The 25,996-nt window shown below is 38.8% G+C and overlaps 1 protein-coding gene across 3 annotated transcripts; it reads left to right on the plus strand.

The window, feature by feature from the left end:
* Positions 1-22: 22 nt before the first annotated feature.
* Dram2 (DNA damage regulated autophagy modulator 2) lies at positions 23-21,273 on the plus strand. 3 transcript variants are annotated; one of them, XM_042674228.1, is made up of 10 exons: positions 23-129; positions 489-632; positions 2,452-2,521; positions 7,333-7,477; positions 9,957-10,024; positions 11,875-12,014; positions 17,859-18,036; positions 18,531-18,613; positions 20,068-20,160; positions 20,987-21,273. In XM_042674228.1, exons 4-10 carry the CDS (start codon positions 7,347-7,349, stop codon positions 21,092-21,094), a joined length of 801 nt encoding a protein of 266 aa, XP_042530162.1. In that variant the 5' UTR covers positions 23-129; positions 489-632; positions 2,452-2,521; positions 7,333-7,346; the 3' UTR covers positions 21,095-21,273. The 3 variants fall into 3 exon arrangements, with proteins under 3 accessions (XP_042530162.1, XP_042530154.1, XP_042530170.1); XM_042674220.1 differs by having other exon boundaries at positions 531-632; XM_042674236.1 differs by lacking the exons at positions 489-632; positions 2,452-2,521.
* The last annotated feature ends 4,723 nt before the right edge of the window (positions 21,274-25,996 follow it).

Here is a 25,996-nt window from a genome sequence, read left to right on the forward strand (position 1 = left end):
AAGGAGCGGCAGCGCGTCCCCGAGCTGGCCGGGCGGCTCGGGAGCGCGCCCCAGAGTTCCACCCTGTCTCCTGCTGCGGCCGGGCGGTGAGCACCGGAGCCCTCCGCTGACGCTGGCTGGATCTGCCAGGTAAGGCAGTTCAGAAGGTCAGGTGAGGAGGGGAAGATGCTTGATGCCTGGAGCCCGACGTTTGGAAATGCGTCAGCGGACTGGGACGTGGCCCCGGGGGTGCTCTGGGGCTCTGCCCGTCTCCCCGGGAGCCGGCCACCCGCCCCCCCCCCCGGGCCCCGCCACGGTCTGTCTGCACCTGGGGGTGCGCGATGCGAACGCCAGAGCCGGGCTGGGGGGTGTGCAAGGCGGTGGGAGAGCTTCGAGGGGACCCAAGAGGGGCTGGTGAGTGCAGGTGGGCTCGGACCCCGCACCCCACTTTGCTGTCTCGTTACTTGGTTCTTCCACGGCTCGTTTGCCCCCCCCCCCCCTCCCCACAGCGGCGCTTCTTTGTAAACTGTCTTCTGCATCTTCTCCTGGAGGCCCAAGGTGAAGCGAAACAGATCTCTGCTCCAGTGCTGTGGGACCTGGCGGAGAAAAGAAAAAAGCACAGATCTCAACACTCTGTTTTTGTTTCTAAGCGGGTAAGAACCCCCCCCCCAACACACACACACGCACACACACACACACACACACACACACACACTACGGTTTGGGTTGGGTACGTGTTCCCTTTGTCACTGCTGGCCACAGATTCTGGTGGCGCGGGCAGGAGTCAGTTTGAAACTGGGATCCTTGGTGACCTTGTGTTTGCTGGAACTCCGTCTACTGCTGCCCACATTGGTGATGCTGGGAGTGGTTCCCACGCGGACAGGAAGTTGCTGGTCTTTTGTATCCTCAGGACCGGAGTTTTTCATTTGCAAAACAGGAAACGGCTTGGGGAAAAAAAAATGTTCCCAGTTCTTTCAAATTTTAGTTCATGAATCAGTAGCCAATGAACCTCAATTTGTGTGACATTGGCAAATTTTCATTTCTCTTCCATTGTGAGGTTTATCTTCTATATTCTTTTAGGATTTAAACTACAGGCCCAATACTCTACATTTGTTAAGAGGCCATTATTAGAGTTTAGGGAAATAATCGTTTTTCTTTCATGCTTTACTCTCTGCCTGAGTGAAAGAAGCTCAGGGCTTTCCATCTGTTCACTTGAAACATCCACAATTTACTTTCTTTTCTTTTATTAACAGGTAGCTGGGAGACTTTATTAAAAGTTTTGAATTATTTTTTTTTCTTCGTGCATTTTTGTTATTATAAAAGGTGATGTACCGAGGAGTTACAGTTATATAAGTCAGATATAAAGAGTACATATCTTTTTAAACAATGCCATACCTTCCCTTGCTCTCTCTCAGGTTTTCCCTCCCATCCCCACCCACAAGTTATACAGTTCATTTCCCGGATAGTATCTAGTGAGTACCACTGCTGCATTTGTTCACCCTTTGTCCCACCCTCCCAAGAAGAGGGTTTTTCCTTTGTTGCTGTTTTTGTTTTCTTTTTCTTTTGTCCTGTTTGTTTCTCCCAGTTCAGTTTCTTCTTATTCCTTAGCATTTGCCACTTGGAGAAAATACCATCAGAAATCATCTACCAGTGGCTTTGCATATTTGTAAAAATTGGAGCTGCAGTTCTGATTCTTGGAGTTTCAAAGACAGCACAGAAGATAGGTGATAGATGCAAAAATGTTTTGTTGAACATTCTTACTGCTGTGTCAAGTTTATCCCTACATATTTTCAAGTCTTTTAAAGAGTTTCTGCAAGTATTGACCGTTAAACTTCTGATTTTGTTTTGCTAGGAATTACTCTGTTACTTATCTTTCTATCCTAATTTGTGTACTTCAGTTTCTCATGTTAAACTATCTCATGTTAAACTCATGTTAAAACTATCTCAAATCCTGCTGCAAATTGAGAGAATTTATACATAGCAGTTCAATCTTATAGGATGCTAGTGACTCGGGCCTATAATCCTAGCTATTCAAGAGACAAAGATCTGAGAATTCAAAAAGCCAGAAGTGTAGATGTGGACCAAGTGGTAGAGTGCCAGTCTTGAGCAAAAAAGCTAAGCAGGAGCACAAAGCCCTCAGTTCAAGCTCCAGTACATGCACACACTAAAAAAGCAGTTGAGTCTATGAGTGGTTACTTACCATGGTCTATACCATGGTAATAAATAATAAATACACTGTCATTTCTTACACTTATCCCATTCCAGTCTAAGGAACAGTCCTTGGAGGGTTTGTCTGTTTTACAAATAAGAATATTGTAGCTCATGAGTTAAATAACCTATCTAAAATCCTATCACTGGATAATTGGTAAGATGAGTTATTTTTCAAGCTACAGAGCGTTTTGGTGCATTTCTAAAAATATACTGTTTAAAAATTACATAGAAACAATAACTTGGTATATTCTTTCTTTGTAGATTTCAAGATTTGAAAGAAATACAGTTTAGAGAGTTCTGAAGACAGAAACTTTGTGAACTCATAAAACAGGTAATTTCTCTTTCATCTTCTAAAAGAGGAACACATTGTCTACCTATGATGGTACCCTAACCTTACATGCATTATCTCATTTACTTTTTGAATAAACCTCAATGAAGCAGCTATTGTTTTAGACATTTTAACACACAGTACTAACAGTTACTGTTTATTATACATCAGCAATGTGTTAGGTTTTTATTTTCTTGTTCTGTCATGTTAGTACAATCTCTGTAATAACTAGCTAGCCCTGCTCAGTGAAACTCCATAATAAGAAAATGCCCTATGTCTTTATTGGCCTCCTAGCTGTCAATAGACACATGTGGCTTTCAGCATTTGAAATGTGAGAGTTTTAACAGAGGAACTGAGATTGTAATTTTTACTTAATTTGAACCAATTGAAAATTTAATTAATATAGCTGCATGTTCCTATTCATTACTTAGTATGTGCTACCTACATAGGAGAAACTGTTTCAAAGAAGTTATGAAGTTTTTTTGTTTTGTTTTGTTTTTTGGGTCTGGTCTTGGGGCCTGAACTCTGGGCCTGGGTGCTGTCCCTCAGCTCTTCAGCTCAAGGCTAGCGCTCTAGCACTTGAGCCACAGCGCCACTTCCGGCTTTTTTTCTTTTTGCTTATGTGGTGCTGGTGGTGCTTATGTGGTGCTAACCCAGGTCCTCATGCATGCAAAGCAAGCGCTCTACCACTGAGCCACCTTCCCAGCCCAGAAGTTATGAATTATGACCAAGTTTACATAATTTTTGTTGTTGTTGTTGATCGTGGGGCTTGAACTCTGGGCCTGGGTGCTGTCCCTCAGCTCTTCAGCTCAAGGCTGGCTCTCTACCACTTGAGCCACAGCGTCACTTCTGGCTTTCTGAGTGGTTTATTGGAGATAAGAGTCTCATGGAGTTTCCTGCCTGGGCTGGCTTTGAACTGTGATCCTCAGATCTCAGCCTCCTGAGTAGCTAGGATTATAGGCATGTGTCACCAACGCCCTGCTACATTATTTTATTTAAAAAAAATTTTTTTTTGGTCAGTCATGGGGCTTGAACTCTGGGCCTGGGTGCTGTCCCTCAGCTCTTTAGCTCAAGGCTAGAGCCCTACCACTTGAGTCACAGCACCACTTCCCAGCTTTTTTCTGCTTATGTGGTGCTGAGGAATAGAACCCAGGGCCTCATGCATGCAAGGCAAGCACTCTGCCACTGAGCCACCTTCCCAGCCCCTAAAAAAAAGTTTTAAAACCAGATAACTTGAGAGAATTGATGGAATAACAAGAGATGGGGAGAATGATGGAAGGGAGGATATTGATCAAGATGCATTGTACTCATAAAACTGACATGTTAAATTGAAAAGCCTTTGGACAAGATTTAAATGATAATTTAAAAAGAAAAATAAAGTTGTTATTATTATTATTTTTGACCAGTCATGGGGCCTGAACTCTGGGCCTGGGCACTGTCCCTCAGCTCTTCAGCTCAAGGCTAGGACTCTACCACTTTGAGCCACAGAACCACTTCGGCTTTTTCTGCTTATGTGGTGCTGAGGAATTGAACCCACGGTCTCATGCATGCAAGGCAAACACTCTGCCACTGAGCCACCTTCCCAGCCCTAAAATAATTTGTTTTTTATCCGAGGATTGTCTTAGAAATGTTAACTTAGCAATGAAGATAGCCTAGCTGAGGGGAAATGAAGCAGGCCAACAGAGCTGAGAGTCTGAATTATAATGAGAATCTGAATTAAATGTACAGTTGGAGGAATGATAATCTTAAGCAAGTTATAGAAATAGGAGTGCCATTATCACTTGGTGTAGCTTATGAGGGCTCTGAAGAAAGTCAGTTTCTCTGCATAGCTGCAAAACCCAGGGAAGAAAATAACACTGTATTCTACAGTAAACAAAAACAGAACAAAGCAAAAACGATCAATAATGAGAGTTAAAGAGGGTTTAGTTTTGACTGCCTGTTCATTCCATAAATACTGAGTGACTCTGCTAAGTATAGTCAGCAAAGGCTTTATCTACTGGAGACACCCTTCTAAATTTTCCTACTGTAAAAGAAAAGATTTGCAACAGATGAACAAGTCAAGTATTCTCAGAAGAATAGACGCTTACTTCCAGATAGGGATGAGGGAAAGTTGTTGGTCCAAGAGAATGATTGAGGTCTGTTTTGAATAGGAATGATCTATATGTGTAAAAAGATAAATTGGAGCAGAAGTAATACTTCTACCAGTGGGATGGACAAAATATTTTGAAATCCTTTTTGCCAAAACATCCAAATACTGAATAAGTAATAGTTTTATCCTTGTAAATAAATGCATATCAGATCTTACACAGAAATAAAGGGAAATCCTCAAGGCTGAAAAGTAATACAGAGCTGAAGATAGAGTAGCAAGTATGTTTTCTCTGGGGTCATTTGGTTGATAGAATGAAGCACAAGGAAGACCATGAGATAGGCTTCCTACGGTCATACCAGCGTAGGCAGATAGCACGCCTACCCATGTGACCTCAAGTATACAACTTCAACAGACACTCTTCATATGGTAGTTTGTGCAAATGGTATCTATACTTCAGTGGGTGACATTTTTAGAAAGTAAAATGTAAAATTTTCCACTTAAAATTATATAACTCTTGGCCTTGGAAAACCACTTCTTCCCAAATTTAGTCAGGATCTCAGAAGTCTACACATTCAGTGAAAGGTAAGACAGAAGTATATTTCCCTCCTGGCACACAGGATGGTCAAGAAGAAATTTGTCTATTTTCACCACAGTTCTAGGTGGGAGAAGAAAGATACCACTTGGGTACTTGAAGCTGTAGTGTCTGCAATCACTCAGGTTCAAGGTTCAAGTTTACATTCTACATGATTGGAAAAACTGACAGCCAAAAAATTAATACAAAGTTGGCTCCTGTTAGTAATGTGCCAAGGTACTTGCAAAAGGACATATAGATGCTCCCTAATTTACCCTCAATTAAGTCTTTTTTAATGCTCTCAGATTAAGCTCTTCTAAATTCAGACATCTTTTTGGAAACCATAAAGTACATGCAAGAATGGGCTGAACCAATGAATATGGAGACAGGAAGTGAGAATTGCTGGAAACAGAAATTAAAATAGCACCTAAAGAGATTAGAGAAGAAAGATGAAAGACTTTGGACATGACTAAAAATTTGTACAAATTGAGGATTATTTTTCCAGTAACTGCTGCTGGAAAAAATACCGATGGGTGCTTGTGTTCAATTAACTAAGTCGAGGAAGAAAATGAATAATTGATGGGCTGGTAAGGGCTGACAAGAAAAAGAAGTAGAAAGAGGAGATCATGGTAACCTAGCAGGAAGATCCTCAAATCACGCCTATCATGGTGATTTTAGGGACAAAAGAAAAACTTACAGAGCAAGATGAAAATGTCCTTATTGAGCAAGAAGTCAAATGATTAGCGCACATGACAAGTGAAAACTGTCTGAGAATTCATTTTTTAGAAAGTCCATCTGACATGAGGAAGTTGAGAACCATCAACTGTAGAGAAGAGAAGTGCTAAGGATATTTATGGAGTTCGTGAAGATAACTAAAATTTTTAGGCCATCAAGCTATGAGGAAAAATTTCTTGTAGTTTGAACAGTTTTTTTTGGTATGTGTTTGCTTGTTTTTCTGTGCCAGTACTGGGGCCTGAAGGCAGAGCCAGGACATTGTGCCTTAGTTTTTCATTTAAGGCTGGCACTCTACTACTTGAACCATAGGTATACTTGTGGTTTTTGTTGTTGTTATTGATGAATTGGTTTCAAGGCTTGATCCTCAGATCCTCTTGAGTAGCTAGGATTATAGGCATGAGTCATTGGTTCTCAGTTAAAACTATTTCTGTATTTAAAAAAATTTAAATAAATGTATTAAGATGTAATGGTTTTTAATATACATTATTACTACTATTTTTAGTTTGATTTTGTGCTGCTGGAGATGGAACCCAGGGTCTTACACATGCTAGGCAAGTGCACAACCACTGAGCCACACTCTTAGCACTCAGATCGCATGATTACATAATTATTACATAATAGCTACAGCTATTTGAGTGAATTTAAGACAGAAAGAAATGTGTGATATATATGTATTTAGGCCCTTTCCCTACTGACATTTTTAGGTAGGTCCTGGATCACTATTCAAACCCTAAGAGGCCAAGCCCCTAAGGGCCTTAAGCATTTCTATATTTTAGTATTAATGAGGACCAATTATCCTGATGATGCAGATGACCATATATTTAACATTATGGCAAAGACCATTTAGAAAGTTATGAAAATAATCTGGTTAAAAATGATGATTAGTTGGAGCTGGGAAGGTGGCTCAGTGGTAGTGTGCTTGCCTTGCATGTGTGAGGCCCTGGGTTTGATTCCTCAGCACCACATAAGCAGAAAACGCCAGAAGTGGCACTGTGGCTCAAGTGGCAGAGCACTAGCCTTGAGCTGAAGAGTTCAGAGATAGCATCCAGGCCCAGAGTTCAGGCCCCCAACCGACAACAAAAAAAAAAAAAGAAGAAGAAAGAAAGAAAGAAAATGATGATATTTTAGATAGATTAGTGGCAATGAAGATTGAGAAAAGAGGTAGATTGGAAATTGAGGCGAATAAACAGTATTGGTACTTGGTCATTTGTGGGAAAGACAGAAAGGTTTTTCTGTGGCTAGTGCGTGAATGAATCTTTGTTTATTTACTGAAAAGCAAGAATTGGGTTGGCATGAGGGATGCTTTCAGAAAGGAAGCAGGTCTGGGTGATAAGTACAAGGCTCTAGGAGTGGATGGCTAATGTAGAATGGAGGAAACTTATTAATAAATTATTGTGTCTATTTTTTTTTCTCTTTCAGAAGACCTGTTTGAAATGTGGTGGTTTCAGCAAGGCCTCTGTTTTTTCCCTTCTGCCCTTGTAATTTGGACATCCACTACTTTCATATTTTCCTACATTACTGCTATAACTCTCCACCATGTCGACCCCATTTTGCCTTTTATCAGGTCAGTGAAATATATTTGTAAGAGAATCTGTATGGCTGGGAATGTGGCTTAGTGTAGTGTGCTTACCTAGCATGCATTAAGCCCTGGGTTTGACATATAGATAGAAAAAGCCAGAAGTAGCATTGTAGTTCAAGTGGCAGAGTACTAGCCTTGAGCACAGAGAGGCTCAGAGACAATGCCCAGGACCTGAGTTCAAGCCCCAGGACTGGGAAAAAATAAAATAAAAATTCATAAGCTGGGTGCTGGTGGCTGTAATCCTAACTACTCAGGAGGCTGAGATCTGAGGATCACAGTTCAAAGCCAGCTTGGGCAGAAAAGTCTCCATGAGACTCTTATCTCCAACTAACCACTCAAAAATGGGAAGTGGAGCTGTGGCTCAAGTGGTAGAGTGCTAGCGTTGAGCACAAAGAGACTTAGGGACAGTGTACAGGCCCTGAGTTCAAGTTGCACACCCAACAACAACAAAAAAGGAGAATCTGTACGATTCATTCATAGCTTATGTTGAGGCTGACATTTTATGACAGTGTTTTAAAATTCCGATTTCTATGTTGGCATTTCAACAATAAAAGGGAATATAAATTATAGCTTTTAGTTAATTCCTTCTCTATGATACAGTATTGTGGAGACAAACCAGGGACCAGTGGCTCATGCCTGTAATCCTAGCTACCCAGGAGGCTGAGATCTGAGAATTATGATTTGAAGCCAACCTGGGCAGAAAAGTTAGTGAGACTCTTAACTCCAATAATCACCAAAACACACAAGTGGAGCTGTGGCTTAAGAGGTAGAACATTGGACTTAAGTGAAAAAGCTAATGGACAGCACCTGACCCTGAGTTCAAGTTCCAGTACTAGCACACACACACAAAAAGTATGGAGACAGAAATATGATACAGTTAATGAACTGCTTAGTTGTCATTCTTTAGTTCTTTGTCTTCCAAAGAAGTATTTGATGTTTCCTCAGAACAAAAAAAATTGAAATTATTTTCCCCTTAAAATAAAAAAAAATTGTAAACAACAATAGTTGTTTTCCAATGATGGTTGGAAAAGATAATAGTATCAACAGGTTTATTGATCTACTTAATGTATTCAAAGCAATGTTCTAGGTAGATAACCAAATCCTTACAGCATTCATAGGAGGTAGGGATTGTTCTCGTTATGTTACTTAGCTCTCTGTTACTATAACAAATATCTGAGATAATTAGCTTTTAAAGAAAAAAGGTTTATTTTGGCTCACAGTTTGAGAGGTTTCAGTCCCTGATCAATTTGAACTGTTGCTTTTGGCCTATGACTAAGCAGCTTGTCATGCAGTAGCATGGAAGCAGTAGGGAAGTAAAACTTTTGTTCATGACCTAGAATCAGAAAAGAGTAAGGAAAGGGTGATAATTCCCTTCAGGAGCATGCTTCTAATACCTAAAGGCCCTCTCACAAAACCCTACCTCTTAATGGTCCACAACTTCCAGGTGCCTCTCTGGGGATCAGACCTCTAAAACATGGAACGCTGGGGGCCATTCAATATCTAAACTATAGCAGAAGAAATGAGAGTCCAGGGTGACTAAGTGATTTCTCTAAAATACAGTGATTCAGTAGGTGTTGAAATCAAGATACAAACCTGGGCTTTTTGGCTGTGCTTTAGGGGCTGTGCTCTTTATGACATGCTGGTTAGATATTTCTAACACATTAAGTATTAACAGTTAATTTTGCATAAATATACAAAGACATACATACATAGATACTAATACACATAATACATACTATATATTAATGTAGATTGCACATTTATAAATCTATCAACTATCTATATATCTGTCTACTTATTTTTGTTGGTTGTGGGGCTTCAACTCAGGGCCTGGATGCTGTCCTTGAGCATTTTCACTCAAGGCTAGTGCTCTTCCACTTTAAGACACTTCTGGTTTTCTGGTGGTTAATTACAGATAAGTGTCTCATGGACTTTCCTACCTAGGCTGGCTTTGAACTGCAGTCCTCAGATCTTAGCCTCTTGAGTGGGTTGGATTATAGTCAAGGAAAATATTACACATTTTTATGTTGATTTGTATTATGTAATAATCTTAAGTGATAGGAAAAAGTGAGGTAGGTAAATATTTTTAGGGACTTATTATTCTTGTCTCTTTATAAATTAATGTAGGAGTGGAGCTCATGAGATTTTTTTTTTCTGGTCCTGGAACTTGAACTCAGATCCTGGACACTGTCCATGAGTTTTTGTACTCATGGCTAGTTTTCTATCACTTGAGCCACAGCTTCACTTCTGAATTTTTGGTGGTTAATTGGAGATAAAGAGTCTTATGAATTTCCCTGCCTGGGCTGGCTTTGAACCTGATCTTTGGATCTTAGCCTCCTGGGTAGCTAGGATTACAAGTATGACCAGCTCCTGGGCTTACCCATGGGCTTTTAAATGAGAAAGATGTGAAATAATTCCTATTATCTAATGTGAGAAATCTGCATACTTTCTTTTTACCTTTCAGTGACACAGGAACAATAGCTCCAGAAAAATGCTTATTTGGGGCAATGCTAAATATTTCTGCAGGCTTATGTAAGTATTAATCAAAATTAATAGCTGAATTTTATTTTTTAACTATTATTATGCATCTTTCTAGTAATATTTGAAAAAATGCTATCACTCAATAATTCATCACAGTTATACTCCTTGTAAGGGAAAAAGGATTTGTACAAATGCCAAATTATGAAAGTAAATCTAGAAGAATATCTGTAAGGGTTATTTGGCTACTTACCAAGTAGAAGTTCTAAGGAGAACCAAATATTCCATGAGGCCTTAGCTAGACTTCTTCAACAAACATTAGGGACACAAACTATTGATAAAATTGATCAGATCCAAGTTCCTTTGGAAATAAACAATTCAGAAATGTATGAACAGAGATGGAACTATGTTTTTATTTTTACTTACTTATTTGTGTATTTTTTGCCAGTCCTGGGGCTTGACTTCAGGGCTTGGGCACTGTCCCTAAGCTTCTTTTGCTCAAGGCCAGCACTCTACCACTTGAGCCACAATGCCAATTCTGGCTTTTTCTGTTTATGTGGAACTGAGGAATTGAACCCAGGACGTCATGCATCTAGCAAGCATTCTACACTAATCCACATTCCTATCCCCTGTTTTGATTTTCTAAGTGATATTCTAGTGCCAAAGAAATGTTCTGTAGTGTTTTACATTACTGTGTGTGAACCAAAGCTTTATAGCTAAAATATTTTCATCCAATGTGATTGTTTTAGGTATTAATTATTTGCACCAAAAGGAAATAGGAAAACAATACAAATTACAGAAAGTTTGTATCTAATTTACATATCAAGTTTATATGTATAATATCTGATATATAATTTATTTATATGTAAGTTCTTCAGATATATCTGTATTATATTTTCTATACTTGTAATACTTTGTATACTTTGGCACTGTTTCTGCAGTAGAAGGTTTAGAAGTTTGATTCTGCATTTTCTTGAAAAATAAGTATGGCAAATGGGCTTTATTGTTTTGTGCAATGGACTGTGTATCTGATTGAGCCAAGTTGTAATAATTTGAAATGATATGAAAGTAAGGCAGATAAGCTTCTTTTTGCTTATGTACTTTTCATCTACATTCTAGAACTAGTTATTTTTTATGCAGATGAAAAAAAGAATTTGTGTGTTTTGTAACTTTTTTTGTGTGTGTGCCAGTACTGGGGCATAAATTCAGAGTTTGGATGATGTTCTTTACCTTTTTCTCTTAAGGCTGATTCTCTGCTACTTGAGCTACTTGAGCTTTCCCACTTCTGGCTTTTTGGTGGTTAATTAGAGATAACAGTCTCACACACTACCCTGCGTGGGCTGGCTTCCAACCTTGATCCTCAGAACTCAGTCTCCTGAGTAACTAGAATTATAGGAGTGAGCTACTGGTGCCAGGCTATGTAACTCTTTTTTTTTTTGGTCCGGTCATGGGGCCTGAACTCTGTGCCTGGGCGCTGTCCCTGATCTCTTCAGCTCAAGGCTAGCGCTCTACCACTTGAGCCACAGTGCCACTTCCTGATTTTTTTCTTTCTTTGCTTATGTGGTGCTGAGAAATCGAACCCAGGGCCTCATGCATGCAAGGCAAGCGCTCTACCACTGAGCCACCTTCCCAGCCCTGTAACTCTTATTGTGAGAAATTTTCAGAGAAATTTCTCTTAAAACTTTTTACTAAATATTTATAGATATGAGGCCCATAGAGGTCAGATGAGTTTCTCAGATACATAACAGATGTTCTATGATGCAACCTTAAAATCTATTTTTTTTGTGTGTGTATTGTTCTCTCACATGACTTTAAAAAGAAAAAAATCCTGGGATCTGGATAGAAGTGTTGTTTGTGAACTCTGCATTGGCAACTGTGTTGTTTTTCTGATTATCTCTTCCCAGACATTGCTACCATTTATGTTCGTTATAAGCAAGTTCATGCCCTAAATCCTGAAGAAAACCTTATCATCAAATTAAACAAGGCTGGCCTTGTACTTGGAATGCTGAGTTGTTTAGGACTTTCTATTGTGGCAAATTTCCAGGTTTGTGTTTTAACCTACTGTAGGTATTTTTCTGTGTTAAAAAGGAAACCTGAATGTTAATGTTTAACATTTCCTGCTATTAACCTGGTAAGAAAATCTTAAAGGTTTACCTGCTGTTAATGTTCTTTTTACCTTTACTTTAACAAAATGGCATTTTACTGCCTTTGGTATTTTTGGACTTTTTTAGAACTACTTTGACAACTAGAAAATTTCATATTTAATAATCAAAAAAAACAAATCATTATAATTTTTTCTCTGGGATCCACAAGACAGTAGTTGGAGGTAATTTCAAGATTAAAAAAAACAAACACAAACATTACAATAAAAATCTCTTATTTCCATTTCTTGGAGTTCATTTCAATAAGCATCATTTTATATGATCATATATACATAGCTATTGAGTCCTTGTGATCCTCTCCTAAGAATATCCTCCTTTGGTCTCACTGTGAATGTTTAGAGTCCAGTTTAACTTATCTTGTGCAAGTATAATTTTTTGTCTTTCATTATCCATTTTTTTCACTATCCATTTTTTACTTGTAGATTCATAGGCACATTCTAATTATTACAAATGAGGGAAACTGTGCAACTTACATTTCTTAGGGTCTGGCTTCATTTAATATAATTTTTTATAAGTCTCAAAGAATTTTTAATGCTTTTGATTAGTTTTGGCTACTTTTTGTAGATTTTTTTTTCTTTTCTAAACTAGGGCCAGGGCTTTTATGTTTGTCAGGCAGGCACTTTTGAGATAAGCCCCTAGTCCTGTCCCTGGGTTAGTTTAAACTTAAGATACTCTTGTATCAGCTCCCCTACTTTCTGGGATTATAGGCATGCCTCACCATGCCCAATCTTTTTATTTTTTTTTTAATTAATGGTTAGCACTACAGATGAATATCTTTTATCTGAACTGCTTGGGACCAGAGAGTTCAGATTTCAGAGTTTTACAAATGTCTAGAGAATATCATGTCCCATTGTATTTTATATCTAGCTTCTGCACAGGAAAGAAAACAATGCCATTTCTGTCTCTGAGCTTGGCTTACCTCGCTCAACATGATCTGTTCTAGGTCCACCCATTTCCCTGCAAAGGACATGATTCCATTCTTTCTAATGGCTATGTAAAATTCCATTGTGTATAGGTACCACTTTTTCTTTTTTTGATTCACTCATGTATTGTAGAACATCTGGGCTGTTTCCATAACTTGGCTATTGCAGCAATGAGCATGAATGTGCAAATGTCCTTATGGTACCCTAGCTTGTGATGTTCTGGGAAGATGCCTAGGAGTGGTATGACTGGGTTGTAGCTCAGTGCTGTGTTTCAGTTTTTAAGGAACTCCAGGCTGCTGTCCAGAGTGGGTGTACTAGTTTACATTTCACCAACAGTACAGTAGAATTCTTTTTTTCTCACTTCCCTGCCATCATTTTTTTTTTTGTTTGTTTGAATTCATGACCATTGGCCAATCTAAGTGGGGTGAGATAGAATCTCAGAGTTGTTTTGATTTGCATGTCCTCTATGGCCAGGGTTATTGAGCATTTCCTCATCTGTTTCTTTGTCTTTCTTACCTCTTCTTCTGAGAAGACTCTCCTTAAGCTCCTTTGCCCATTCAGTGATTGGTTTATTAGTTTGGAGAGGGATTAATTTCTTGTACTCTTTGTATATTTGGGATAGTAGGCCTTTGTCAGATGTATTGGTGGTAAAGCTGTTTCCCCAGTCTGTTGGCTGGCTTTCTCATTAGGTAATTATATATCCTTTGCTGTACAGAAGCATTTTATTTTGACATAATCCCATTTGTCGAGTCTTTCTTCTACCAGCTGTGACCCTAGAACTCTTTTCAAAAAGTTTCTGCTTATGACTTTTAAGTTCTAGTATTTCTCCTACTCCTTGTTGCAGTAATTTCGAAGTCTGGTCTGATGTTGAAGTCTTTAACCCACTTTGCGATGATATTAGTGCATGGTAACAAGTAAGGATCTACTTTTAGTTTTCTGCATATGGATACCCAGTTTTCCCAAGAGGCTACTTTTTTTCCTGTGTCTTTGGCTTCGTTATCAAATGTCAGATAACTGTAAGTATATAGTTTTGTTTCAAGTGTTCTACTCTGTCCATTCCTCTTCGTGTCTATTTTTATGCCAATACCAACCTGATTTTTTGTTATTATAGATTAGTATTAGAGGTTCAGGTCTATTTCAACTCTAAAAAAATAAATTTCTAGGGGCTGGGAAGGTGGCTCAGTGGTAGAAAGCTTGCCTTGCATGCATGAGGCCCTGGGTTCGATTCCTCAGCACCACAAAAGCAGGAAAAAAAAGCTGGAAGTGACACTGTGGCTCAAGTGGTAGAGCGCTAGCCTTGAGCTGAAATGCTGAGGGACAGTGCCCAGGCCCAGTGGGTCCTGACAGTGGTCAGGCCCACGACCGGACCAAAAAAAAATAAAATAAAATAAATTTCTAGTTACTGAGGAGGCTGAGATTTTAGGATTGAGGTTCAGCCTTCTAAGTAGCTAGGATTATAGGTATGAGCCCCTGGTGCTCAGATGAAAACTTTTTAATTATAGAATTTTGGAGAGAACCTTTTGTCACTTTTAAGCAGAAGTTATCTGTCTGTCTCTATATCTATCTGATCCATCAAATGTTAGAACGTAAAAATAAGTAGACACCTGTAAGACAAAGAAGAAAAGATAATCTCTTCTGTATAATCTAAACCAAACCAGTACAAGAAGGCCTTAAATGACATTGAAATTTAAGTTAGACTTAAATTGAAATTCCCTATTCTAGTGCTGTGCTTACCTTATACTACTCTTTTTCTATTACCCTATCACCATGTTGCATACTGGAGATTTTCCTTATTTTTAAAGCTCATTTTTATTGTTTATGAATTTTAGCTAGAATGTAAATTCTGACGGCTAGGTTTCTGTCATATATCAGAAGACTTATAGCAATGCTTGACACCTACTAATCACCATCCAAACATTATTTTTTTTGATTGTGAAAATACCATACAGATGGGTTACAATTACATGGGCAAGATAGTGAGTACATTTCTTGTCAAGCATTGTAGCCTCCTCCTTTGTTTCCCCTTCTCATCCCTTCTCCTCTCCACCCCGCCGTGCCCCCAAGTCTCCCCCATCCCTATTGCCCCCTCCCGCCAAAGTTGTAAAGTTCGTTTTTCGACATAACGTCTTGCACATCTCATTGTTGTAATGGGTCCACGTCTAACCCTGTTTAAACAATTTGTTTTTTCCCTTCCCCTCTACAAATTACACCAACATCAAGTACGGTGAAAGCAGGGCTTATACCATGGGGGAGGTACATACAAAGCAACAAAGAAATCATCTTATAAATATGTTGGAAACAATCGCAAGAAAGAAAAAAACATTTGAATCCTTATCTTGGGGTTCATTTCGCCTAACATCAACTTGTCTGACAGTTTCTGTTTGTCTCAGACATATACTAGTTATTGCAAATAAGGAAAACCATGGGACCTATGTTTCCTTGGACATGGCTTACTTCATTTAATATAATTTTTTCCAAGTCTTTCCATTTCCTAACATATGGGGCAATGTCATTCTTTCTGATGGAGGCAGAGAATTCCATTGTGTATATATATATACCACATTTTCTTGATCCATTCATCTACAGAGGGGCATCTGGGTTGGTTTCATATCTTAGCTATGGTAAATAAACATAATTGTGCTGGTAGCTTTAGTGTGGTCTTGTTTATGATCATTTGGGTAAATGCCCAAAAGTGGGATTGCTGGGTCATAGGGAGCTCTACATGGAGTATTTTGAGGAACTTCCAGAGTACTTTCCAAAGTGCTTGAACAAGTTTACACTTGTTCACAAGTTTACACAAGTTTGCAGTAGGGTTCCCTTCTGTCCACATCCCCTCCAGCATCTGTTGTTATTAGAGTTCTTGATTATAGCCATTCTAACTGGGGTGAGGTGGAATCTCCATGTTGTTTTGATTTGTATTTCTTTTATGGCTAGAGAGCATTTCTTCATGTGTCTATTGGCCATCCTTCTTTCCTCTTCAGAGAAGTTTCTCTTTAAGTCTTTAGCCCACTTATTTATTGGGCAGTTGTTTCTTTGAGGATTTGTTGTTGGGGGATTTAATTTTTTGAGTTCCAGGTATATTTTAGATATGAGACCCTTGTCCATTGTATGGCTAGTGAAGATCTTCTCCCAATCCATGGGCTTTCTATTGATATTGCTAGCTATGTCCTTTGCCATGCAGAAGCTCTGCAATTTCATGCAATCCCATTTGTCTAACCTTTCTTTGATTTGTTGTGTTTCCGGGTCTCTATTAAGAAAATTTCGGCCTGTGCCAGGGAGGGTTTCTCCTATTCCATCCTGTAATGTTTTCAGAGTGTCTGCTTTTACTTTGAGGTCTTTGGTCCATTTGGAGTTGATGCTTGTGCAGGGTGATATAGAAGGATCTAGCTTTAGTTTCTACAAGTTATTAACCAATTTTGCCAGCACCATTTACTGAAGAGGCTTTCTTCCATTCTATTTTTTTTTTTTTTTTTAGCTCCCTTATTGAAGATGAGATGGCTATATGTCTGTGGGTTCATTTCTGGGTTTTTAATTCTATTCCATTGGTCCTGAGGTCTGTTCTTGTGCCAGTACCAAGCTGTTTTGATTACTATGGCTTTGTAGTAGAGTTTGAAATTTGGTATTGATAGTCCTCCAACACTGTTCTTTCTGTTAAGGATCATTTTTGCTATTCCGGGTCTTTTATTGTTCCATATAAATTTTTGGATTGCCTCTTCTATTTCCTTGAAGAATGAGGCTGGAATATTGATAGGTATCACATTGAATTTGTAGATAGCCTTGGGAAGTATTGTCATTTTCACGATGTTGATCCTTCCAATCCAGGAGCGTGGGAGTTTTTGCCACTTTCTAAGTTCTGTTTTGATTTCCATTTTCAGGTTTTTAAAGTTTTCATCATAGAGGTCCTTCACTTCTTTGGTTAAGTTAATTCCTAGGTATTTTATTTTTTGTGGGGCTATTACGAATGGAGTTGCTTTCCTGATTTAAGCCACACTTTTCTCATTGTTGGCATACAGAAAAGCCATTGATTTTTGAGGGTTAATTTTATACCCTGTTATTTTGCCAAAGTTTTGAATCAGCTTGAGTAATTTTGGGAGTGGAGTCTGTGGGATTCTTTAGATACAAAATCATGTCATCTGCAAAGAGGGAGAGTTTTACTTCATCTTTCCCTATTTGGATGCCTTTTATGTTTGCATCTTGTCTTATTGCTGTAGCTAGGCATTCTAATACTAAATTGAAGAGAAGTGGAGAGAGTTGACATCCTTGTCTCGTTCCTGAGTTAAGAGGCAATGGCTTAGTTTTTCACCATTAAGTATAATGCTGGCTATAGACCAAACCATGTATATATTTTTTTTGGGGGGGGGTCCGGTCGTGGGGCCTGAACTCTGGGCCTGGGCGCTGTCCCTCAGCTCTTCAGCTCAAGGCTAGTACTCTACCACTTGAGCCACAGTGCCACTTCTGGCTTTTTTCTTTTTTGTTTATGTGGTGCTGAGGAATCGAACCCAGGGCCTCATGCGTGCAAGGCAAGTGCTCTACCACTGAGCCACCTTCCCAGACCCAAGCCATATTTTTAAGTGAGCAAAATTTTGTTCATTTCCAGTGGTAGAATATTAAATCATTAAGGTTTGCTGTAACTTACAGATTTATGTTGAATACTGTGAGCGAAAATGACTGAAGGAAATAATTTAGAATTTTCTGAGCTCCTTGGCTCAATGAATGCCTTGGCGGGGTGGGGGTGGGGGGTGTCTCTTGCATTTAAATGTATTGGCACGAAGTTGTGACATATTCCTTTTTTCTACTTCTCAGAAAACAACCATTTTTGTTGTACATGAAACTGGAGCTGTGGTTACATTCAGCATGGGCTCGTTGTATATGTTTGTTCAGACCATCCTTTCCTACAAAATGCAGCCCAAAATTCACAGTAAACAAATCTTTTGGATCCGACTACTGCTGGTGATCTGGTGTGGAGTGAGTGCATTGAGCAGTATCCTTCACTGAAAAGTGTGATACAGTTGGAGGGGAATTGAATCATAGAATTTCAGTGAGCACCCTAGTGGGCAGCAGCTTTTGAGGGGTTAGTAATCCTAACCTGAAGGATTTGAAACCTGAAATGCAGATTGAAATGTAGTAAGGGAATCAGGAACAAAGCCAGTATTTAGCCTAATCATATCAGATTCAAAGAAATGAAAGCTGAGTTAATGTCCTTTCTACAAAGTTAGCTAGCCAGAGTCTGTTATGAGAGAATTGTTCATTTTCCAACCAAACTAGTGAGGGATTAGCTGTAAGAACTATTTTTTGGTGATATATTAGGTAGTTGTAGTTTCACTACTGTCATGTGATATTAATTCTTTAAGAAAATGAATGGTTATATATGTCTGAGTTACTCTTTTAGACTTTTCAAAGTGATGTTTTTGTTTTGGTTCTATGGGTTTAAAACTTAACAAATCTCTGAGATTCTTCCTTGACATTTTTCTATAGTGTTGACTAGCTCAGTCATTTTGTACAGTGGTGATTTTGGCATTGATATATATCAGAAACTCCACTGGAATTCAGAGGACAAAGTAAGAACTTGGAGAGTATAAAGCTTAGCTTTGAAGATGATTATTTTGGTTTATTTTGATATGCTTTCATTTTGCTACCAACAGTGAGTCCTTTTTAGTAGAATAACTATGTATTGGGAATATTTTTTAGATAGAGTTTATGTAGAATTTATTCGTATTTTCCTGACACCTGAGAAATGTGGATCTTTTCAGGACATGAAGGGAACAGTTTCCCGGGATGTTGGCTCTCCAGAATATGTATATAGTATACAATACGCCCAACTGAGGTTTTTCTCTTTCTTTTCTTTCTCTCTCTCTCTTTTCTTCCTCTCTCTTTCTCTTCTTTTTTTCATTCTTTCTCTCATTTTTTTAAACCTTCCCTTCCCTTCCTTCCTTTCTTTTCCCTCCTTCCCTGTCTCTCCTTCTAAACACTTGTTTTCATAATTAAAAAGATGTCTCCTCCAAATTCTTATTGTCTAGTATATGTGTGTGTGTGTGTTTGTGTGTGTGTGTATACACTAAGTGATAAAGCACGTTTATCTGTTTTCACAAACTGATATTTTATTCCCAAGCTGATATTTATTTAGTTTTATTTTAAACCATTTATTTTTAGAATTTGCCCTAGGATTAGCTTTTAAAACTGAATGAAATAACTTATTAGATTCTCCTAATTATAAAGTACATATTTAAAATTCTACGAATAGACCTTATTAAAAGTTTATGGAGAACATTCCTAATCTTAGTTCCATGATTCTGTTATGCTTTAGTTATTTAGGTGTAAGTTTCATTTGTTGTAAGTAAAATTAAAATATTTAATGTCTGCTCTTTAGTTCTCAAGGTATTTCCAATAGATCAGAAGGTGGATTGGTCTTTTAAAATTTTTTTTTTTTTTTGTCAGTCGTGGGGCTTGAACTCTGGGCTTGGGTGCTGTCCCTCAGCTCTTCAGCTCAAGGGGAGCGCTCTACCATTTGAGCTACAGCGCCACTTCCGGTTTTCTGGTGGTTTATTGGAGATAGGAGTCTCACGTTCTTTCCTGCCCGGGCTGGCTTTGAACCGCAATCCTCAGATCTCAGCCTCCTGAGTAGCTAGGATTACAGGCGTGAGCCACCAGCGCCCGGCGGTCTTTTAAAATTTTGTGCGTGCATGCGTGTGTGCGTGTGCGTGTGTGTGTGTGTATCAGTTCTAGGGCTTGAATTCAGAGCCTGGATGATGTCTCTGAGTTTCTTTTGCTAAAGGCTAGTGCTCTACACTTGAGCCACAGCACTACTTTTTGGTAGTTTTGTGGAGATAAAAGTCTCACAGACTTTCCTGCCTGGGCTGGCTTTGAACCATGATGCTCAGATCTCAGCCTCCTGAGTAGCTAGGCATGAGCCACCAATACCTGGTGAGAATTTGAATTTTTTAATTTAAAGAGTATTATGAATTATTTCAATAAAATTTTACAAAACTATGCTTTTTTTTTTCTGTCACTCAAGGGTTATGTACTTCACTTGGTTACTACAGCAGCAGAATGGTCTATGTCATTTTCCTTCTTGGGCTTTTTTCTGACATATGTTCGTGATTTTCAGGTAAGAAAACAGTATTCAGTATATACAGTCTAACTTGTTTCAAGTGGAATAACAGAACATTCCATTGTGTCTAATTTTTTTAACAATTAACTTTAAAATTTGACACCACAGTCATAAACCATAAACATTGATAGATGCAAGAATAACTTTTCCGTTGAAATGGTTCCTGAGTTGGGGGAAGTAGTAGATTGCTATATTTCCATATACTCAGTTGTGAAAACATTTCATAGCTGGGTGCTGGTGGCTTATGCCTGTAATCATAGCTACTTCAGAAGGTTGAGATCTGAGAATCACAGATCAAAACCAGCCCAGGCAGGAAAGTCTATGAGACTCTCATCTCCAGTTAATCACTACAAAAATCCAAAAGTGGAGCTGTGGCTCAAGTGGTAGAGTGCTGGTCTTGAGCAAAAATGCTTAGGGACGGTGCCCAGGTCCTGAGTTCCAGTCCCAAGACTGGTGCACATGCACACATGCATACACACGTGCGTGTGCACACACACAGGTGAAGAAATTCTTTCATTGAATTTTTGTAATCTGTGTACATTTACATAGGCTACCTTAAATATTTAGTTTTACTAACTTTTCATTTAAAAAAAACACAAAGAAAAATGGAGAAAGAAAAATGGAGAACTTTCTAAATAGAGAACATTGTTTTTCTTTACATTTGGTCCTGAGGATGATACCTTTGGTGATGCAGTAGCTCTCTTGCTAGCTGTTAGATGAATGTTTATTTCTAATCACATAGGATAGTCTAAAGAGTAACTTTACCCAGATCATCTCTCTTCAAGGAATAAACTTCCCTATATAATTTTCTTTTCTATTCCAGAAAATTTCTTTACGAGTGGAAGCCAATTTACATGGATTAACCCTCTATGACACTGCCCCGTGCCCTGTTGCCAATGAACGAACACCACTACTTTCCAGAAATTTTTGAGGAGAGGATAAAGTATTTCTGTGGTGATCATGATTCTCAGGGATTGGGAAAAGGTTATTGCACTCTGGAAATTTCAACCACTTAATTAAGGTAGACAGTGGCATTGATGAATATTTATGATCAAGAGACATGAAATAAGCCATTTGATTAATTATCTTAAAGGATATCATCAAGCCAGGCTCTGGTGGCTTACGAGGTTGATATCTGAGGATTATGATTCAAAGCCTGCATGAGCAGGAAAAGCCATAGACTCTTAACTCTAATCAAGCCCGAGATAGAGCTATGGTTCAAGTGATAGAGGGCTCTATCCTTGAGGGGAAAAAAAAAAACCAAAAAACTCAGGGACAGCACTTAGGCCCTAAGTTCAAGACCCCAGGCCCAGCCTAAAGAAAAAAAAAGACCCATATCATCAAGAAGCCTATTTAAAAACATTTACACCTATACTTTTTTAAAATCTCAAAATAAAACCAAAGAACTACAACATTGTAAGTTTTTTTTCCTACTTTAAGAGAAATATCTGAAGTATATCAAGCAGTCTGGACAGCTCACCTTACACATTTTGTAATGCATTGTAAAAGCATCTTTTGTTAAGAGCACTTAGATGAGAGAAATTTCCATGACCCCAAATCATCAGTTTTTGTCAGCAATTAATTTTGAAGGTGGAATTTTAACATGTGAAAAGATTTTTAATAGTATTAAGTGTCTCTCCACCCCAATCTATTATTAAATGGGAGCAGACCTAAATTCATGTGAGTTCTTCTAATAGCTTAAACTTTGTACAAGAGAGGTGCCAGTTACTATGCTAACTAATTTATCAATTATGTATAGCTGATAGACCAGTACTGAGCTAACTGATCTTATTAGATATCTGTCTGGTATGAGGATTTTCATTTCTAGTGAAAGATGTTAATTTACTCCCATCTTTCTTTTTACATGAAATAAGGGTTAATATTTATAAACACAGCTGAAAAATTAGTGAAGAACAACAAATATGGTAATACCAAATAAAAATAACACCAAACTGTAGTCAAGAAGCTTTCAGAAATAATTTCTAATAAAAGTATTCTTGAGCAGATAAATGAACCTTTTAATGGAATGTGATCTTTTTAGAACCCAGATTCTGAAGAACAAAACCAAGAACCCAAATTCTGAAGAACAAAACAAAACAAAAAAAAACCCCTACATCCAAGGGAATAGTGAATCCTCTATGTAGCAAAACAGTTTTCTTGCCATGTGCTATACTAGTGGCTCACACCTGTAATTCTAGCTACTCAAGGTTTGAGGCCAGCATGGGCAAAAACCTCTAGATTCTAATCTCCATTTAGCCAGCAAAAAGCTAATCTTGAGATATGGCTCATGTATAGAATGCCAGCAATTGAGCAAAAAGCCAACAGAGAGCTTGACACCCTGAGTTTGAGCCCAGTACCAGGACAAAAGACAAACAAAATGCCATTTTGCTTTCTTTTTCTCTTAAGGTGCAAATTGATTGTATAATTTTTCCTTGGATCGCTTTGTAAATGAAGAATGTTTCATAGATCTTTAATAAGATTAAAAGGAAGAAATGTTCATCTGGAAATACCCTGTGGCAAACTGGTCTGTAAACAAGGTTTATAGTTTTAGAGAATATATTGAAAGGGTAGAAGAAAAGATGTTGAGGAAAATAATTAAAAATGTAAGGAACAGCTGGGAACCAGTGGCTCACACCTATAATCCAAGCTACTCGGGAGGCTGAGATTAGAGGATCATGGTTCTTAGCCCGGGCAGGAAAGTTTGTGAGATTCTTTTTTCCGATAAACTACCCAGAAAAAGCTGAAAATGGTGCTATGGCTAGCCTTGAGCACAGAGAGGCTCAGGGACAGAGCCCAGGCCCTGAGTTCAAGCCTCAGGACTCAAACACAAAAAAAGTAAGGAACAATTTAAGGGAAAATACTGAACTGATGGGTCTGAGTACTTAGAAGTAAGTACACAGTATTTCCAAAGAAATATTTTGTGCTAATTAGGTAGAAAATGGAGAGGAATACTGTTTCCCAATATCAAGCAGCAGTGAACACAGGATATAGTTTAGCAAGTGTTGATTGAATCCTGGCATCACTCAGAACACAGTTGGATGCATAATAGGAACAAAAACATGTCTTTGTAGATCATGGTGCAGCCATACCTGGAAGGGTCATCCAGTTCTGATGTCGAGGAAATTAATTCATATGATGAAACATCCATAGTATGGTGAGAAGCAAATTAAATCGAAGTGTTTAAAACTGCAAATTATGTGTGTGTGTGGCACAGGGAAAAGCCATTGACTTATTAGAATTACTTATTCCTAAATTAGGTATTACCGTCCATTAAAAAGCATTGTATTTGGTGGTGCTGGGGTTTGAACTCAAAGCCCTACACTGGATGCTCTAACACTTTGAGCTGTGCTCTCAGCTTCTTTTTGCTTTTTATATTATTATTATTATAATTATTATTATTTATTATTATTAGTTGGTCATAGGACCTGAACTCTGGGCCTGAGCATTGTCCCTCAGCTCTTCAGCTCAAGGTTAATGCTCTACCTCTTGAGCCACAGCGCCACTTCCGGCTTTTCTGCTTATGTGGTGCTGAGGAATCAAACCCAGGGCCTCATGCATGCAAGGCAAGCATTCTACTACTGAGCCACTTTCCCAGCCCTTGCTTTAATTATTTTTGAGATAGGGTTTGAGTGTTTTTATTAGTAACATAGAGATTGAACAGAAGGCTTCACACTTGCTAGTGCTCTGCTGATTAATCATACTTCCAGTCCTTTTGTTCTCCACTGGTTATTTTTCAGATAGTCTTGTTTTCTGCCTAGGTTACCACCAGGATGACAGTTAACCTGCTTTAGGCCTCTTGTCCTAGCTGACATGGCAGGTGTGTGCCATTGTCCCCAGCTTCTTTTTGTTTAAATGGAATCTTAAAAAAAAACTCTTCTGCCTAGGCTGGCTTTGAACTTCTGTCCTTTGCATCTCAGTCTCCCATGTGCTTTAATGATATTAGGCATGCACCAGCATTACCAACTATGAAATGAGGAGTTTTATGAACTTTCTTTTTTGGGGGGGAGGGGGCACCCTGGGCTGGCCTCAAACCATGAGCCTCCCTTTCTTAGCTTCCTAAGTGCCTAGGAGTGTAGGTGTAAGTCTCCTATTTTTGTCCAGGCAAGTCTCAGATTGTGATCTTCCTGTGTAGCTGGAGTCACAGATGTACACCACTATTCCTGCCTTTTGGAATGAGATAGAGTCCTGGTAACTTTTTTCCCTGGGCTGACCTAAGCAACAGTTACAGGTGTAAGCCACTGTACATGTGTACATGGCCCCAAAGAAACTTTAAGTAAAAAAAAAATCCCATTATTTTTACTTTCAGCTGTAAGATAGGCTGAAAACATTAATGATTTTTTTGTTTTGTTTTTTGGTCGGTTGTGGGGCCTGAACTCTAGACCTGGGTGCTGACCCTCAGCTCTTCAGCTCAAGGCTAGTGCTCTACCACTTGAGCCACAGTGCCACTTCCTGCTTTTTCTGCTTTTGTGGTTCTGAGGAATCGAATCCAGGGCCTCACACATGCAAGGCAAACACTGTACCACCGAGCCACCTTCCCAGCCCCATATTAGTGCATTTAAAAAAGGGATTATAACTCAGATATTTGGAATGTGGGCTTATCCCTAAACTTGAGAGACAACCATGCTGTCCCTCAAAAACAACCTTATTTTGACCATATAAAGGGTGAATAGCTAATGAACAGCTTATTCAATCACTATTTTTAGTGTCAAATATTCAGCTCTCACCCAAGTGCTGGTGGCTCACACCTGTAATCCTAGCTACTCAGGAAGCTGAGATCTGAGAAGCACAGTTTGAAGCCAGACTGTGAGGAAAGTCCATGAGATTCTTTTTTTTTTTTGGGGGGGGGGTCCGGTCGTGGGGCCTGAACTCTGGGCCTGGGCGCTGTCCCTCAGCTCTTCAGCTCAAGGCTAGCGCTCTACCACTTGAGCCACAGCACCACTTCTGGCTATTTTCTTTTTGCTTATGTGGGGCTGAGGAGTCGAACCCAGGGCCTCGAGCATGCAAGGCAAGCGCTCTACCACTGAGCCACCTTCCCAGCCCTGTCCATGAGATTCTTATTTCCATTAAACTACAAGAAAAGATGGAAGTAGAGCCATTGCTCAAATGGTACAACACTAGCCTTAAGCACAAAAGCTCAAGGACAGTGCCCAGGCCCAGAGTTTAAGTCCCAGGACTGGCAAAAAACAAATTTAAAAATCAGCTTTCAGAATATGAGCTCTTAACATAATAAAGTTTTCAAGTACTGTGAACTGATGGTCAAAATCTTCCTTTTTGTTTTCAGTACACAGCAACAGTTTATCTCCTAGCCTCCTAGATGTAATCATGTGACTGAATTATAAAAGGTAAATTGCATATGCTTGTTATTTTTATATTCAGATTTTGAGTAACAAGAAGGGTCCCTTGCAGATTGTACCCATTGGGTGGTAATGACAACAAGAGTATAAAATCTAGCAGAATCAGGGTGGAAGGTACCTACAATAATTTACTAATGGCCAAATTTAGAAAATAAAACTTGAGATCAACTATAACTTAGGAACCTAATATGTCTTTATTTTTGAGTTACTGTGATGCCCTAGTGTATTTCTAGGATGGAGTCCTAAACAGTGGTTACTCAGTAAATGTATCCTTCCTGCAGTGTTTACTACAGACTCACTCAGCAAATACCTAGCATGTTAAATCTCACAATGTACCTCTTGTCTATTTTCAACTGGCCAAAGTGCTGATTTTATAAAGGGTATACTCATACTAGGAAGGAAAGAATGTAGAACAGACCTAAAACAAAGGACAAGTACAAGGTATAATTGATCTTAACAATAAGAGCAATTCTACTCTT

Source organism: Dipodomys spectabilis, unplaced genomic scaffold (genome assembly GCF_019054845.1).
Source record: "Dipodomys spectabilis isolate Male_0828 unplaced genomic scaffold, ASM1905484v1 ptg000002l, whole genome shotgun sequence".
Taxonomy (NCBI): Eukaryota; Metazoa; Chordata; class Mammalia; order Rodentia; family Heteromyidae; genus Dipodomys; species Dipodomys spectabilis.